At 38.7% G+C, this 16,938-nt stretch overlaps 2 protein-coding genes and 1 pseudogene across 2 annotated transcripts; all 3 read right to left on the reverse strand.

Moving 5' to 3' along the window:
* Window positions 1–6: 6 nt before the first annotated feature.
* On the reverse strand, window positions 7–1,343 carry LOC121765981. The gene is made up of 2 exons (XM_042162295.1): window positions 1,113–1,343; window positions 7–639 (listed from the first exon to the last, which is right to left on the reverse strand). The coding sequence occupies exons 1-2, from the start codon at window positions 1,272–1,274 to the stop codon at window positions 103–105; spliced, it is 699 nt and encodes a 232-aa protein (XP_042018229.1). The 5' UTR covers window positions 1,275–1,343; the 3' UTR covers window positions 7–102.
* A 2,088-nt stretch (window positions 1,344–3,431) lies between these two features.
* LOC121764428 lies at window positions 3,432–5,819 on the reverse strand (annotated as a pseudogene).
* A 6,942-nt stretch (window positions 5,820–12,761) lies between these two features.
* Window positions 12,762–16,076, reverse strand: LOC121764813 (cyclin-dependent kinase D-3-like). Its single transcript, XM_042160840.1, has 8 exons — window positions 15,774–16,076; window positions 15,320–15,618; window positions 15,140–15,248; window positions 14,877–15,002; window positions 14,513–14,748; window positions 14,137–14,451; window positions 13,068–13,200; window positions 12,762–12,983 (listed from the first exon to the last, which is right to left on the reverse strand). The coding sequence occupies exons 1-7, from the start codon at window positions 15,873–15,875 to the stop codon at window positions 13,131–13,133; spliced, it is 1,257 nt and encodes a 418-aa protein (XP_042016774.1). The 5' UTR covers window positions 15,876–16,076; the 3' UTR covers window positions 12,762–12,983; window positions 13,068–13,130.
* Between the last annotated feature and the right edge of the window lie 862 nt (window positions 16,077–16,938).

Here is a 16,938-nt window from a genome sequence, read left to right on the forward strand (position 1 = left end):
AACAGCTTAAAATGAGAAAATACTACTAATAGTTTTATTAAATTCTGAATTTATACACCAGTCTAGAAAGAAAAAGGTTCATGTGCCATGAACAAGAACAGGCTACAGATCTTCAACAATGGCTTCCTGCTTGATAGAATGAGAGTGCAGATCTCTAGTGAAGGTAGTGGTAGTGTCCAAGAAATAGAGAACGAACGACATAATGAAGCAGCAAACGAACATTGGTATTGGCCCGAACACCCAGAGGAAGAGAGGGAAGGACAAGTAGAAAGCCCTCAGTCCCAGCGACCAGAAGAAGCTCCCCCTGTTCAAGTTCCTCGCCACGTACTCAATTGCGTCCCTTCTGCCCTGGGACGCGGGCACGGTGGCGAGGAAGCTGACATGTGCATAGTACCTTATGGACTGCACGTTGCAGAGGAATGCCATGAGGAAGCAGAGCAAGATAGCGAAGAACTTGATAGAGGACATGACGGTGGACTTGTTCCCGTAGATCAGTTTGGACGAGGGCGAGCTGGACTTGTTGCTGACGTATACGCTTATCAGCGAGCTCAGGGTGATGGCCGTGGTTGCCAAGAGCGTCGACGCCATTATGTTGTTCCGTATCGTTTGAACTGCCAAGACTCCATTTTTGAGTGGATCCTATCAAATTATCAAACATAAGGTGGTAAGAAACTAAGAATGACCAAACACTGGATGCTGTCTATTATCGTAGCTTGTAAGCATATAAATTAAGGGTAATTTGCAACCAAATTTCTAATCGTTCACCAAATTCTTAGTTTTAAAATTCTTTGTAAATGACCAAAAAATAAAACACCATCACAACACAACAGACTGGAATGCTTAAACATGTGACTTGATCACTTTATATAGTATGTGATCATTTTGCAAATCTTTTCATGACTAATGTGAAGTAGTAATTCCTAATTAGTCCCTCCCTCCTCCCCAACTTTCCCTTTTTCTCATCCTTTCCCAAACTCTAAAAGACCTCCGTATGCTTATGAATTCATATATAGCAGAGAATAGTTGCATATCATCAACCTTTTAAGTTTAGGTTTTTTTGTAGTAGCAAATATAGAATAGAGGAAATGAAAGGGAAGAGGAAGAATACTAACAGCCATCAAGCAGAAGACCCATTTATGGCGGGTCTGAGAATTGATGCCGATGACAGTTGTTGTAGGGTTGCGGATGATGCTGAACAGAAGCCAAAGATGGTACCCCACAAATATGGCCAACCCTAACGGCACCAGCACCGAATCAAGCTGATTCTCCTCCATTTCTTATTTGCTTTGTGAGGTGGGAAGTGGGAACCATTTCTTAAATGCCAATTAAGGCATCATTTTAGGGCTCGCCAATTGCAGTCCAAAGAAACACTCGTCATTATTTATGTGTCCAAAAATTCAATTTCGAAATTCTAATTTTATTTCCATTATAATACACTATTATGTGGAATTCATTTCATAATTATAGTATTTATCTTCTTTTTTATATTTATAATTCTGTTTCCGTAAATTAAGTTAATTAAATGAAGTTTTAGTTTCAAAACCAAATTATTGAATCAGCAATAAGTTATAAAATTTTATATTGATATATAACTGAAAATAATTAAGAAAAAGAAAACAAAAACATCAAATAACTTTTTATATTTAAGGGAGTTTAAGATTATGGAGTATTTCACACCAATTCAAATAAATGGGCCCAATAACTGGACCACACTAATTTCTTAAAAGTCTCTACACGAGAATAGGCCTGGCCTGTTCGCCGATTAATTTCTGTTAGTACCAGTATATTTTGAGCATGGGTAAGTCTCCTTAAATATTTTGAAACAATTTTATGTTCTTAAATTCTATAATAATGGTACAATCACTCCAAAAATGTTTTACTTCCTCTATTTCATAATAGACGTTATAATTTCTTTTTTACTTTGTTTCATAAAAAATTGGAGTATCATTTTTCTTTTCTCGAGAAAAGTTCTCTATCTCACCTTAATATAAATATATTATTTTCTCTCTTCATCTAAAATACAAAATAACTTCTTTTAAAATCCGATATTATTCCCAAGTATACCCATATATTCTGGGATGGAGGGAGTACTAATCAATACAAAACCAACGCAATTATGGGGTGATAAACAGGGACGGAGATAGCGTTGGCCAAGCCACCGCTGCATCGGTGGCTTGGCCGGCGCCAGACCCATTTATATTCAAGACTTAATATTTTTGTTGTATTTTGTGATTAGAGAGAGAACAAAACTGCATCAGCGAAATGGAAAAATTGCAGGTGGGAAGAAGAAGAAGAACGGCACCGTTTTTACCTTTTGTTTTTAAATGGGTTTTGACTTTTTTATTAATTTGGCCAAATGACCCAATTTAAATGGAGTAAATGATTAGGTTCATTAACTCATTACTAGACTACTAGTTGAAAAGTTAATGAACTGAGTTTGGTTTTGGGATTAATTATTTTATTTTATTAAAATAATTAAATGACTATTTAATTAATGCCTTATTATATTTAGTTGGATTCATCTAATTTATGTTACTAAAATATAACATCAAATTTAAAAAAATTATTCGACTAACTTACTATTTAAAATGCACAACATCAAATTAAAACCCAAATAACAAAATTACAACAATTAAATTAGTTTTTATTCTAATACCTCTTTTTATAAATGTATTTCAATCTAATACCTCATTGAACTTAATTTTTGATTTCTCTACATTTTATGATAGCTTGTTTTCATATTTTAAACAAAATAGGAGTATAAATTTTTGGCTTGGTATGATCTATTACAAATTTATCGGAATAACAAATAAATATAATATATATATAGATATATATATTATAATAATATTATTATTTTAATAAATTTCAGCACCGGCTAATTTGTATTTCTCGTTCTATCCCTGAGTGATAAGTGGTAACCAGACTTCATGACCTCATCACTATCACAGTCCATGGAGCCAACAACCATTGACAAATCCGCCACCGTATTCGTGGCCGGCCACCGCAGCCTGGTGGACTCCGATGTATTTGGTAAGTGGACCCTACGTTCCACTAACTCATTCCACTCATATTTTATTATAAAACCAATATATCATTCTACTAACTTTTTTTTACCCACTTTACATTATAAAGTCAAACAATTTTTTTAAAACGCGTGTCAGTCAAATATGAGACATTTAATCATAGACGGAAGCGTATTATTTAAATAATCTGACTAGGATTACCCATGAAAACATGTTTCTCAACCCAAAATTCTCAACAATGAAATCAATTACGTACAGTAGGTTGCTAGAAGATTCATTTTGCATGCATGTAACTTGTAAATCTATCACAACAAATTTAAAAAATAAATCAAATTTTAACCATAAATCTAAATTACATTTATTCCAAAAAATACATATACAAAGAATGAATTTTAAGAAAAAAAATCAATGACGCAAAAGCTTAAGCGCCTTAGCCAAAGTAGCTCGAAACCTCCGTAAATCAATGGTGACATTCTGATTATCCAAATAAACCTCCCTGAGCTTTCCCCATCCTTGCCGGTGTATCGACATCGGATCTCTAATCACCGCATGATCGGCCGGATATCGCCGAATCAGCGAGCTCTCCTTCACCCCAATCTTATAATCCAGATACCTCAGCCTCATCCCCGCCGGGCTTCCCAAAATCGAGCTTCGCTAACGTATCAATGGCTCCCAGCGGCACTATCTGCACCACCACCGCCTTCTCCGGCAGGAACACTGATAAGGGAAAGACCCTTATCAAGTGAAAAAGATAAAGAAAGTCGCAGAGAAACCGTGCCCTGTCGACAATCGGAAATTATAAACGGAAAAACTAAATAAAGATAAAAGACAATAATTATGATTTCATTGATTGAATTATGAGAATATCAATAGGTCCTATTTATAATACTCCTATGAATAACCTAACTTGGTGAATAAGATAACTATGGAAAAGATAATATAATAATAAAGATATGAGAGATATTTCCGAAGATATACTCGTATCAACTCCCCCACGGTTAAAATCCACCTTGTCCTCAAGGTGGGACCCACAACACAATGAAAAGCATCGCGAACATACGCTTTGGCGGGCTATTCCCTCCTGGATCAAATGCACACCAAACAGTTGAGCATCTCAGTCGTCGTGGACAATAAATCATAAGTGCATTGACATCAGAAATGTAGGTTGTCGCCCAGTAATCCGGTCCAGTTGGCATGCACTCTAGCGCTACTGTCAAAATTCCAACCTTCTCTTCATCATCTAAAAATACCCCTTCCGCTCCAACGTGATCTCGGTCAAGTAGTTGATCAATTGTAGTTATTGGGCAAGGTTTTTTTGATGCACCAGTAACATCAGCAATTAGTTCTAGGGAGTCATAACTGAATTTAGGGTTGCTAGGTGCTGAGTAGAGGCTCGGTGGATGCCCATCGGAGGCAGCAACAGGCTGCTGGTTGAGGAAGGGTGGAGTTGTCTGTAGAGCGGGGTTCAGCGGCCACGGCCTTGACTCTGCAAGCGACATCTCACATGCCTCGTCTTGAGATCCTTCACTCTGTTCAATTTCATCGCTCACATCTACCCCGACAGCAGTGTTGATGGCAACATCGGTGATGTTGTGGGGAACATCGTGAATGTCTTTAGGAACATCCGCACTCAATACCATCGTGAAAGTGTTATCAATGTTCTCCTCAGTTATATTCTCATCATCAGTGTTCTCCTCAAACCAAGCGGTCACACGGGCGAGCAGGGCGGCTTGGTCCAATCTATACACACGTAACTTCTCGTTGTAATCGTTTACGGCAGCTAGTTGGGCAGGGGAGAATGATCGAGCCATGAGGTCAGGATTATTGGGGTCAGAACCCCGGTATGTCGCTTCACCATAGGCGAGGTACGGGTTGTGAGGCGGCGACTGATCATAGGTCGAAGAACTCTGCTGCGTGCGCACCCATGGCGGGTCCCAGCTAGTGGGCTGTTGGGCCCAGTAGGGATGATATTGTGGGTGGAAGTGCCTATCCTGTGGATAGGATTGTTGCAGATCTAATGATCCAATCGGATGGTGTGGTGGCTGATATATGGGTTGCGATGGGTGGTGGGCGAATTGCGGCTGACGGTAGTCGAATTGGTGATGGTAATAGGCAGCATAAGTGGATGACATGATGGAGGTAATTTGGAGGATGAGAACTGAATGAAAGCACCAATTGATAAGGGAAAGACCCTTATCAAGTGAAAAAGATAAAGAAAGTCGCAGAGAAACTGTGCCCTGTCGACAATCGGAAATTATAAACGGAAAAACTAAATAAAGATAAAAGACAATAATTATGATTTCATTGATTGAATTATGAGAATATCAATAGGTCCTATTTATAATACTCCTATGAATAACCTAACTTGGTGAATAAGATAACTATGGAAAAGATAATATAATAATAAAGATATGAGAGATATTTCCGAAGATATACTCGTATCAAACACCATGTTCGTCAGCCCCGCTCCGTGCACCCCCGCCATCTCGTCGCAGGAGCTGCGCGAATTCCGTCAGATTCTCCTCTGCGCCGCCGCCGCGCGCCAGATCTGTTCCTCGTTCGTCAGTATTTGAGTTTTTTTCCTTGAAATGATCATGAGGGAAAAGAGAGGGTGCAAACTGAGTGTTAATGGATGCAAAGTAGGCTTGGAAGTGGAGAAAACGGTAAGCGCAACGATGAGAGAGATAGTGAGAGCGAAGCATCCAAAGCGGCGGCGATCGTAGCTGCTGAAGCTCGCAGCGAAAATGAGATCGTTCATCTTTACTTTCTCTGTGCTAAAATTATCTTCGTCATTCATGGAGAGTTTGAAATCAATAGTAGTGTTATATATATGTATGTGTGTCTGTTTATATACGAATGAAAGTTCATTGATTTGGACATACAACCAATCAATATTTCATAAATCACTTCTCTAATTTTTTTCTTTTAACATGGCGACCCACTAAATTCTTAGTTGTATATGATTATATACGTACAACTTACTTACTCTCTTCGTGATCCCTTATAATTGATTTGTAGAATATACAGTAGCATCGTATCTCAGATTCGACTTACTAAGATTCTATATAAGAGCATTAGGCCACCCGCAACGCGTCTCGCGGGTGGCTCGTATCTCGTCCCGCCGAGACGAGACGGCGGCGAGACGCGTTGCAGCGCCCCGTCTCGCCGAGACGCCCGTCCCACCGAGACATCTCGCAGGCTGTCTCGTCACGCGCTTGCGCGACGTGGCGCGCTCCGGCGCCATGCGTGACGCCCACTCGCCGGCCCGCGAGTGGGCTTCGTCACGTTGACGCAATAAATCATTTTTTTAAAAATTCGAATTTAATTAATATATATATATATATATATATATATATATATATATATATATATATATATATAGGGATGTATTCATAGGGGAGCGTTATTCTCCTTTTCACATCTTAGATCCTTTTTCCTTCTTAACATTACGCGTTAGATCTAAGGCATCAACGGATCAGATTGATTCTATAAAACTGGTTCCGTGTTGCATTATAGAAGGTGGTTGTATGCATTACAGGGTTATTATTGACATTTGATGGAAAAGTAACTGCCACATTTTGGTATCTGCGAATAATGCACCACATGGTCACGAGTAATGCATATAATTGACTATATAATGCACAATATGTAAACTGCAATGCATACGAATAAGATGTACCATGTTATGATGTTTGGACACACGTTTCTTGTTTCCCCTAAGGGTTTAATAAGCTTAGGGGCTAGGGTATAGTACGTAGACACGTATGTAATCTTCACATGGTAACGAGTAATGGATATAATTGACTATATAATGCACAATTTGTGAACTGCAATGCATACGAACAAGATGTGCTGTGTTATGATGTTTGACACACGTTTCTTGTTTCCCCTAAGGGTTTAATAAGCTTAGGGGCTAGGGTATAGTACGCATTAGTAATGTCTATGTACTATACCCTAGCCCCTAAGCTTATTAAACCCTTAGGGGAAACAAGAAACGTGTGTCAAACATCATAACACAACACATCTTGTTCGTATGCATTGCAGTTCACAAATTGTGCATTTTATAGTCAATTATATCCATTACTCGTTACCATGTGAAGATTACATACGTGTCTACGTACTATACCCTAGCCCCTAAGCTTATTAAACCCTTAGGGGAAACAAGAAACGTGTGTCCAAACATCATAACATGGTACATCTTTTTCGTATGCATTGCAGTTAACATATTGTGCATTATATAGTCAATTATATGCATTACTCGTGACCATGTGGTGCATTATTCGTAGCGGTTTCCAGCCATTATTAGATTACTAACAAATTGTTGTTATTGGAATATACGTATGTGCATTATTTGGTTTAGGTAGTGCATTATGTAGCTGTTAATTGTCATTATCTCAGTATATTAAGCATTATTAGAGGTATTGTGTATATGGGTTAATCAACGGATTGAAAATTACATACGTGCATTTAGTAATGTCTACGTACTATACCCTAGCCCCTAAGCTTATTAAACCCTTAGGGGAAACAAGAAACGTGTGTCAAACATCATAACATGGTACATCTTATTCGTATGCATTGCAGTTCACATATTGTGCATTATATAGTTAATAACATCCATTACTCGTGACAATTTGGTGAATTATTCGTATCGTTTTATAATTTGTTATTAATGCGTACGTACTATACCCTAGCCCCTAAGCTTATTAAACCCTTAGGGGAAACAAGAAACGTGTGTCAAACATCATAACACAGCACATCTTGTTCGTATGCATTGCAGTTCACAAATTGTGCATTATATAGTCAATTATATCCATTACTCGTTACCATATGAAGATTACATACGTGTCTACGTACTATACCCTAGCCCCTAAGCTTATTAAACCCTTAGGGGAAACAAGAAACGTGTGTCCAAACATCATAATATGGTACATCTTTTTCGTATGCATTGCAGTTAACATATTGTGCATTATATAGTCAATTATATGCATTACTCGTGACCATGTGGTGCATTATTCGTAGCGGTTTCCAGCCATTATTAGATTACTATTGTACCCTCATAATGCACAAAATAGGACAAATAATGCAACACGAGATTAATTACCCAATGTTGATCTTGACCGTCCATTTCTCTAATCTAATGGCTGATATTAAGAAGGAAAAAGGAGGAAATATAAGAAAAGGAAATGAATACATCCCTATATATATATATATATATATATATATAAAAAATCAAAAACGGTAATATTACCATTTTACGACCGTTTTCCTTTTTTTATTTTATTTTTTTACTCTATAAATACTCCTATTTCATCCTCATTTCACACACAAACACACATCAAATCCTCCAAATTATCTCAATTTCCTCTCCAATTTTCATCTAACCCTCATCACAAAATGTCCGGCGACTGAAACTCTGGCGGTGGCGGCTCCGGCGGGTTTGACATCAATGCCTTTGGCGACTGGGGGGGCATGTACAACGTGTTGGGTGGTTTCGGTTCGTCTACGCCGGGCACCCAGGGCTTGTCGACGCCGGGGGAGTACCAACCACCCCATTTTGATGTGGATGCATACGCTCGTCCCACCGCCCGAGGTATTCGCAGGGATTATCCCAAATTCGGGAGGATTATCCGGATGAACCCCATCCGGAAGGAGGACGAGGCGGTGGAAGCTCCATGGCATTCGACGCCGTGGAGGAAGAGGCGGAGGCGGCCAAAGAGGATGAGGATGTAGGTCGGCATCCGTACAGCCGAAAGGACACGATGGCTGTGTACAACGCCTGGATCAGTGTCTCATACGATCCCATCGTCGGGAATCAACAATCCCGAAAGTGCTTTTGGGAAAAGGTCATCAAAACCTACAACAAGATCAAGCCAAGAGGGTCCCACCGCCGCACATTGAAGATGCTCCGCGCTCACTTTGACCTAGTCGACATGGAGGTCAAATAATTCTGCGGCATCTACAAGAACGAAGCGGCTCATTACCAAAGCGGAGCCACGGGAGCCTACATTCTGAGATCGGCTTTGCGAGTCTACTTCGACGACACCGGCAAAGAATTCAGACATGTCGATGTCTGGGAGGCCGTCAAAGACGAGGAAAGGTGGGCAGGCGGTCCAGCTCGGGCTCGGGCTCGACCTCGAAGCGCACGAAGCACACGACGGGTGGCCAATACTCGTCTAGTGGGGGCGGTTCGGGCAGCGCCGCACAAGAGGCTGCATCGCAGGAGGTTGAGGGCACGACAGACGAAGTCGAGGGGTCCTCCCGTGTGCGCCGTCGGCCGCAAGGGACCAAGGCGGCGAAGGCGGCTAGAAGGAGGAAGGGCCGAGGCGAATCAAGCCAGGCGGGCTCGGGCTCGAACACCCTATTGTCCATGTACTTGACCGCCACGATGGCGGACACTTCCCGCATGACGCCTCCACAATACCAAGCCAATCTTGCCGGAATTGAGTATATGGCAAGACAAATTGGTATTCCGCCTCCAGGTAGCTTGAGTGCACCGTCACCGCCTTCGGGAGATGATTTGCCTGCGGAGTAGTTTTTTTAATTTCTATAAAATTGTATTTTAAATTATATTTTTTAATTTTACCACGAATTTAATTATGTAAATTTTTTTAAGGATTTTAAGTTGTATTTTTATTTTATTTAATGAAGTGTGTTTTTTATTAATTGAATTTGTTGGAAAAAAAATAAAAAATGAAATTGAATGAATAGTAAGTTAAGAGATGATTAAGAGACGGATAAGAGATGCATGGTTGCAGGTTTTGTCTCTTAGTTAAGAGATGAAGTGAAAGTACAGTGGGGCACATGAATAGTTAAGGGATGAGACGATTAAGAGACGGATAAGAGACAGCATTGCGGATGGCCTTAGCCTATCTTTGGAGCCCATCTCAGAGCTTATCTCCATTTTTTTTCTGCCACGTCAGCAGACTCATCTTAGAGCCTATCTCCCTTCAATGAGAGCCTATCCCAGAGCCTATGTCAGAGCCCATCTCATTTACAAATCATCACTATTTTTATATGTTTCACTTTAATTGTTGGTGTAAATTAAAGACAACGTAGTATACGTCAAAAAAACAAATTTTATTATAAATTAAATAAAACATCCTACATTATATTAAAAAACAAGATAAAGATAGATAAAATGTGAATTGATGTATTCATATCACCGTGGAGAGAAGTAAGATTGGAATTGAGATTTGAAATGGATGAATGTGAATTGATGGAGAATGAGGTATAGTTAGTGAATTAAAAATTGAATTAAATTTAAAAAGAAAAAAGGGATATCGGCTTGGCCGATCTATATGCTTTGGGACAGAGCCGAAGGGGATGGGAGATAGGCCCCCTCCCCACAATGGAGGCCTATGAAAGCTGATGGGGGGCCGATCACAAGGGCCTTGCGATCGGCCCCCGTTGTTAGTGCTCTAAAAGTCTCTTTTAGCCCTTGCGATCGGCCCATTGCTAGTGCTCTAAAAGTCTCTTTTTACACCGTGTAGGTAATATATGTGCAATGTTGTTGTCATCCTTTTGTATTATCATCCACCAAACTATTGTTTTTAAGAATAAAGTTAATTTACTATTGCTCGTTCAGTTGTCTAGTTGTCAAATCAAATGTCTATATTTATGTATCCATAACTGCATTTGCAGATTTCGAATATAAGAAGATAAATTAAACGTGATTCATGGTAATAAATAGTATTTTCGAGTAGATATTGTAGTAATATATATAACCAAGATTTTGTCTATTTAAAATTAATTATTTAGGGACGATTTTATAATTTACATTTTATTAATTAATATGTTAGAAATTGGAGTTGGAGATGAATTAGATGATCCTCCCGAGTTTAGGGAGGATTCTCACTTCTGCTAATGCCATCTTAAAAATAGTATTCCATTGATTATGTTTAGGTTGCATGGTTGTTAATCGGTAGTAATTAAATTGATTAGAAATGATGATTTCAACTACAGATATTAGAAAACCAGTGAGTGATTTTTGTGATCAGGTCAATTCTCGAAAATGTCACATTGATATAGTCTGTAATCTCTATGTATGAATATGTAAGAAAGTGGTAGCTAAAGAAATAGTAGTCGAGTAATATAATGGCAAATTATTATCAAATAAATCGTGAAGTTTGATCAAATTTTGTTGTTTATTTCAGGCAGATATTTCGGTCGACACATCAATATATATTTCACCCAAAATAAAAAAGATGGAATGATTGCAAATTTTTTAAACTTGATGATTTACCATTCCGATTTTTTAAACGATGTTAAGATTAGTTAAATCGAATCAACTTAATTAGTGTGGTAGAGTAATCAGATGCTAACTGTTTAACAGTAGGCAGTGATTAGCATTCCGAATCGCATAAAAAGATAAAAAATGAATTTGGCGTATTTGTAAATGATTTTTTTTGTCTAAATGTAATTTATTTTTGAAAGTTAAAATTAACACCCAGAATGTAGGGGTAAGCAAAAAACCGGAAACCGAATAACCGAACCGAACCAAACCGAAATTTTGAAATTCGGTTCGGTTATTTCGGTTTTTCGGTTCGGTTCGGTTTTGAAAATACAAAAATTTCGGTTTTTCGGTTCGGTTCGGTTCGGGCGAAGAAAAAAACCGAAAAACCGAATAACCGAATTATATATATATTCTATTAATTTAATATATTATATTATATATAATATATAGTATATTATTTTAATAAATTCTACTATATTATATATATTATATGTATTATTAATTTTATATTATATATAAATATTCTATTAGTATATATAAAATAAAATAAATTACACACATATATATATTAATATTATATTTATTTTTTCGGTTTTTTCGGTTTTGTTCGGGTTTTTCGGTTTTTTAAGTTCGGTTTCGGTTTTTCGGTTTTTCGGGTTCGGTTCGGTTTGGATTTTGAACTAAATTCGGTTTTTCGGTTTTGGTTCGGTTTTGACAAAAAACCGAACCGAAACCCGAATGCACACCCCTACCAGAATGTCCATTGGTTTACAATTTAGGTGGCTTTCCCACCGGGTATATATATTCTACTTCACAATTATTCTATATATCTTGAACCTGAACTGTATATATATGAAATTACATTAAACCATGATTATTAAACCCCACTTTTGTTGTTTTGTATCCCTATACCAATGTGAAATTCTAGTATATTTTACAATGTCACCTTATCAACAATTAAACCCAACTTTTCTTTGAGGCGTATCATAAAATTTTTAATTCCACCATCAAGAATGGATAGCTCACTTTTAGGTGATGATGGAGGGGATATTATATTTTCTACTTTCAAATATAAAAAGGGCTGAGAGACCACCACACCAGAAACCATGGATCATATTTATAAAAATAGATACATACTGTATAATATTATCACTTTTTTAGTAAGTACTACATCCATCTGTCCCACAATAAGAGTTGCATTTTGCTATTTCGGTCTGTCACACGATAAGAGTCACATTTCCCTTTTTACCATAAATAGTAAGTAAGTCTCACATTCTACTAACTCACTTCATTTACATCTTATTATACAGCCAATATAAAAAAAATAGGCTCCATATTCCACTAACTTTTTCAACTCACTATTCTTAAAACTCGTGCCCATAATAAGAGTGACTCCTATTGTGGGACGGAGAGAGTATATGAATATAGAATAGTTGATTTTGATCATCATATCCCATTTTCTTTAAAAGAATAGATGCAAATTGCCGCAAAACATCCAAATCTCTCACAAATACAAGAATAGATAGATAATTTGTATGTTGAACTTAGGCCAACCATCAATCAATTAGGAGAAGGATAGAAAAGCAAAAATACTGTCACTATGATCTGTCTTACGTATGATGTGATCGGTTAAAGAGTACAGAGCTACACAGTCATTTGTTAACTCCTATCAGCCATGCCTACTCCCTCGGACATAATCGATTCCCAGGCCTACGAGGGAAATGCTGATTTGACGGGAAAAATATAAGAACACCAATGAACTAAAAGATGCAATCGCAATTCATGGTGGGGTGGGGGGGGGTGCATACCTCAGGTAGGAAGCTTTATACGTTGTGCTGAAATCAGGTGATACATACGTGCTTGTCTACATGTCATTCTTCTTCTTCTTCGGGTAGTTGAAATTGAAGATCAAGTTTCTTCTTTAGATGTGATCTGTCAGCACTGAAAGGAAAGATGTCAGTTCCAAACATTACATGAGAGAAAACATTTGATGATTAATCAGTTCTTGGGCCTCAACTAATTCCTATTCCATTTTACAACCCCACTCCAATAAAATCTGAAACCAACTGCACTTCTCTGCTGAGGGACCACCAGAATATCAACCCTTCCTGTCTTTTCATGAAATACTAACAAAAACAGATCAGAACCCAATCTCCTCTCTTCTCAAATCCAAATTTTAAACAGAAGAAGATGCAGTTAACTCATTTATCCAGGCCGGAGTTGAACTTTACATTTAGAAAACAAAATGTTTCAATTAAACCATGATACAGGCTTGTTTTCACATACAAAAGGGACATTTAGCATGAGTTAACCTTATGAGTCCTTGGTAAATCTATAACAGATACTAAGCTCTGACTTAACTTACAACAACTGTGGGTCCCTTTTTCACACGCTTAGCTATAATTACTAAAACTTGTGCCAGAAAGTGTGCGCACACTTATAAGGGACGGATGTATTATTTGTCTTCATAGAAGAGGGCCCAATAGAAAATGAAAAATAAGAGGCCAGTCCTTAACTAACATAAAAGGAAAGCCCTATTATGCTCTCCTCACAAACCAGGTCAAGTTCCATGGAATCCCTGGTTCTCCAGAATCCAGATAACCATGAAGTCAGTCACACATAACAAAGTGGCCAAGGGGCACGAGCAAATCCAGAAACTATGATTACACAATCCTCAAATGCATATTTATGATGATTTAATGCCATGTCTGGAGATCCCTAATTTCACTAAATTTCTCAATTTGTAGTTTCAAACAAACAGTTTGTATGACTTTTGAGCATGTCCCTCAGCTGCTCCTTAATCGTAAACATACAAATAAGCAACTTAAAATTCAAGGAACCTACATTATAATCATCAAGTGTATATAAAGAGCCTACCTGTTAATAGTTGGTCTATTTGGTGGCCTCATGCCAAAAACTGAAAAATCCAAAGACATTGGAGCTTGCTCACTTCTCTCCCCAGCTGCTTGCCTTGTCTCATTGCCATGGTCATCCATCTTGATCACATTGTGAGCATTTGCATGAAAGCCCTCACGATGAGGCATGACTCTTCTTTGTTTTCTGGGAGGAGACAACACTGTTGGTCCCACCAGAGGATTAAATTCCGAGACATTTGGATTGAAGGGTTCCTTCTTCGGTGGAGGTCTTGGAAGCAAAGCAGGTTCTGTAGGTGGAGGTATGGAAGAAAAATACCTAAAAGAAAAGATAATTTCAAAGTTTTTCAATTAACTTTAATAGAGTTGAATAAGAATACCTATGCTCCAGAGCCTGTTGTGCTGAGATTCTTGCTTTAGGATCATACATGAACATCTTCCCTAAAAGGTCCAAACAATCATCACTAGCCATGGGAAACAGTGTACGAAGTGGTTGACCAGGCACATGCTGATATTCCACATAATCTGGAAGATAGACCATATCAGACCATTGTGATGGCTTTGGCGTCCCAAAAGTCGCAAAGATCTTTCCCAGTTGATCAATATCACTGTTTCCCTGCAGAAAATCTAGTTTGAGGCCCATAACTCAACCACCAATGAAGACTACAGAAGTTACTTTGCCTTCCAGAATTTCTCGATTAGTAAAAATGAATGAGAAGATGGTATAAGAATATTGAATTTCACCTGCAGAAAAGGTCGACGTAAAAGCAGCTCAGCAAATATACATGCAGCAGCCCATACATCCACCCCTGGACCATATTGTTTGGCACCAAACAGAAGCTCAGGAGCTCTGTACCATCTAGCAAAAACCTAACATGATACTTTAAAGTTCAATACGATTTTGCCATTAACCTTGTATAATCAATTAACCCATAGGTTGGAGTAAGACAAACGATACACTTCAAAACAATTATTGCACGTGACAAGTTTATATGTATTATGTATACCTGATGTGTGAACTTTCGATCAGGGCTCCCAAATATACGAGCTAACCCAAAATCTGCAAGTTTAAGTTGCCCACCAGGTTCAATTAGCAGGTTGTTCGGTTTCATGTCCCTGTTCAAACTAATATAAGAAACCCAAACGAGCGAAAACTTGAACTTGAGTAGCTTTAAAAAAAAACTAACCTGTGCAGGACCCACTTTCTATGGACAAAAGAAAGCCCCTTCAGTGTCATCTGGATGTAAGACTTGATGTCAGCTGGGGAGAGAACAATGTTTCTATCACGAATAACAGCTTCAAGATCTGTCTCCATGAACTCAAACACAAGGTTCAAGTTCCCCTTGTGTGGGAATGCATCAATCAACTCGATGATATTAGGATCCTTAAGCTCTTTGAGCAACTTAATTTCCCTTAAAGCTGTGAAATTGACACCTTCCTTCTGCTTCCCCAATCGAATTTTCTTGATAGCAACTACTTGCCCAGTCTGCACAGTTAATTGCAACCAAAGTTAAAATCCCCACCGAGAATAGGATTAAAGCTGCCCGATGATTCAATTCCCCAAACCCTAGAATAAGAAATAGTCGACAGATTAAGAGAAATTTCGAAATTGGCAGGATAGAACTTCAGTAGGGATTGTACCTGAGTATCGATGGCTTTGTAAACGACACCGTATGTACCTTCACCAAGGACTTCGCGCTTAAGATAGCGATCGGCTACTTTCTTCGGCAACAACTGATCCATGTCCTCCCCTTTTCTCCGTATTTCCGTCCTCCCTCTTCGAGATTCAGGAACTTGGTAGTCAAATTCGTGGGGTTTTCGATGTATCAGAATGAATGCGAGTTCTCATCATGCGATGAAGCTGAGCTGCAATCGTGTCAGTGTATGCAAATGCAATTGCGATTGGGGAGGGAGCGTAATGCGTGACTGTGTGTAGGCTTCGTGTGGGTCTGTCCTTAGAGCATCAGCAATGGCGCAGAATTTTCGGCGGATTCCCAAAAACACCTCCTGTCACGTCATACAGACTTCCCACTGTACTGTCACGTCATGAAATTCCCACTGCACAGTGGCGGGCATCCTCAAGGACTTCCCACAATTAAAAAAATTCAATGCAATAAACGGGAATTCTGCCCGGACGTCCGCGGGAGTCAACGCAACGGCGGACGTCCACACGCCCGTCGTGACGGAATTCCGCATAACGCCGCGGAACTACGGTGTCCTCGGTGGAATTACGTGTCCGTGCATACCATGCACAATGACGGACGTCCGCCACGGTATTCCAGCACGCCGGTCGGAATTCCGTCGGGACGGGCGCCATTGCTGATGCTCTTAAACTTTCAATTTCTTTAATTGGGTTCTTGCACTTTTGCAAAACAAATTTCGGCTGCGAATAAGGTTTGATGATGATTCTCGATATGGAATTTCGATAGCACCATCGTTACAATTGACAGACTATTGCATTGATTCAATTGAGAAGAAAATAAGTTTAACTACCAAAATTGAACGAAACCAAATCGTCCAAGATCAATTTTTAATACTCACTAGCTTCGATATTAGAGTCTCGGTTGAGTTCGGTCAGCGATTAAGAGTTTCGACACAGATTTTGAAAAATTTAAAATATGCAGAAAAAGATAATACAACATGCATCCACTTTTTTATGAACAGCCAGGACAGATCAAAATGGATAAAAAGATTCTTAGTTGCAGTCTGTGTATGACATAAAATTTGATAATCAACTTGATTGAATCGAGTAATATTTGAGATTCTAATAAGAAATACTCCTTCCGTCACGTCATAAGCAAAACAC

Source organism: Salvia splendens, chromosome 14, assembly GCF_004379255.2.
Source record: "Salvia splendens isolate huo1 chromosome 14, SspV2, whole genome shotgun sequence".
NCBI lineage: Eukaryota > Viridiplantae > Streptophyta > Magnoliopsida > Lamiales > Lamiaceae > Salvia > Salvia splendens.

Coding starts and splice junctions, on each gene's coding strand:
- LOC121765981 (XM_042162295.1), bottom strand. CDS start 1,274: ATGGAGGAGAATCAGCTTGATTCGGTGCTGGTGCCGTTAGGGTTGGCC. Junction 640..1,112: donor GGGTCTTCTGCTTGATGGCT/GTTAGTATTCTT, acceptor ATAATTTGATAG/GATCCACTCAAAAATGGAGT.
- LOC121764813 (XM_042160840.1), bottom strand. CDS start 15,875: ATGGATCAGTTGTTGCCGAAGAAAGTAGCCGATCGCTATCTTAAGCGC. Junction 15,249..15,319: donor AGAAAGTGGGTCCTGCACAG/GTTAGTTTTTTT, acceptor TAGTTTGAACAG/GGACATGAAACCGAACAACC. Junction 14,749..14,876: donor TACGTCGACCTTTTCTGCAG/GTGAAATTCAAT, acceptor GATTTTCTGCAG/GGAAACAGTGATATTGATCA.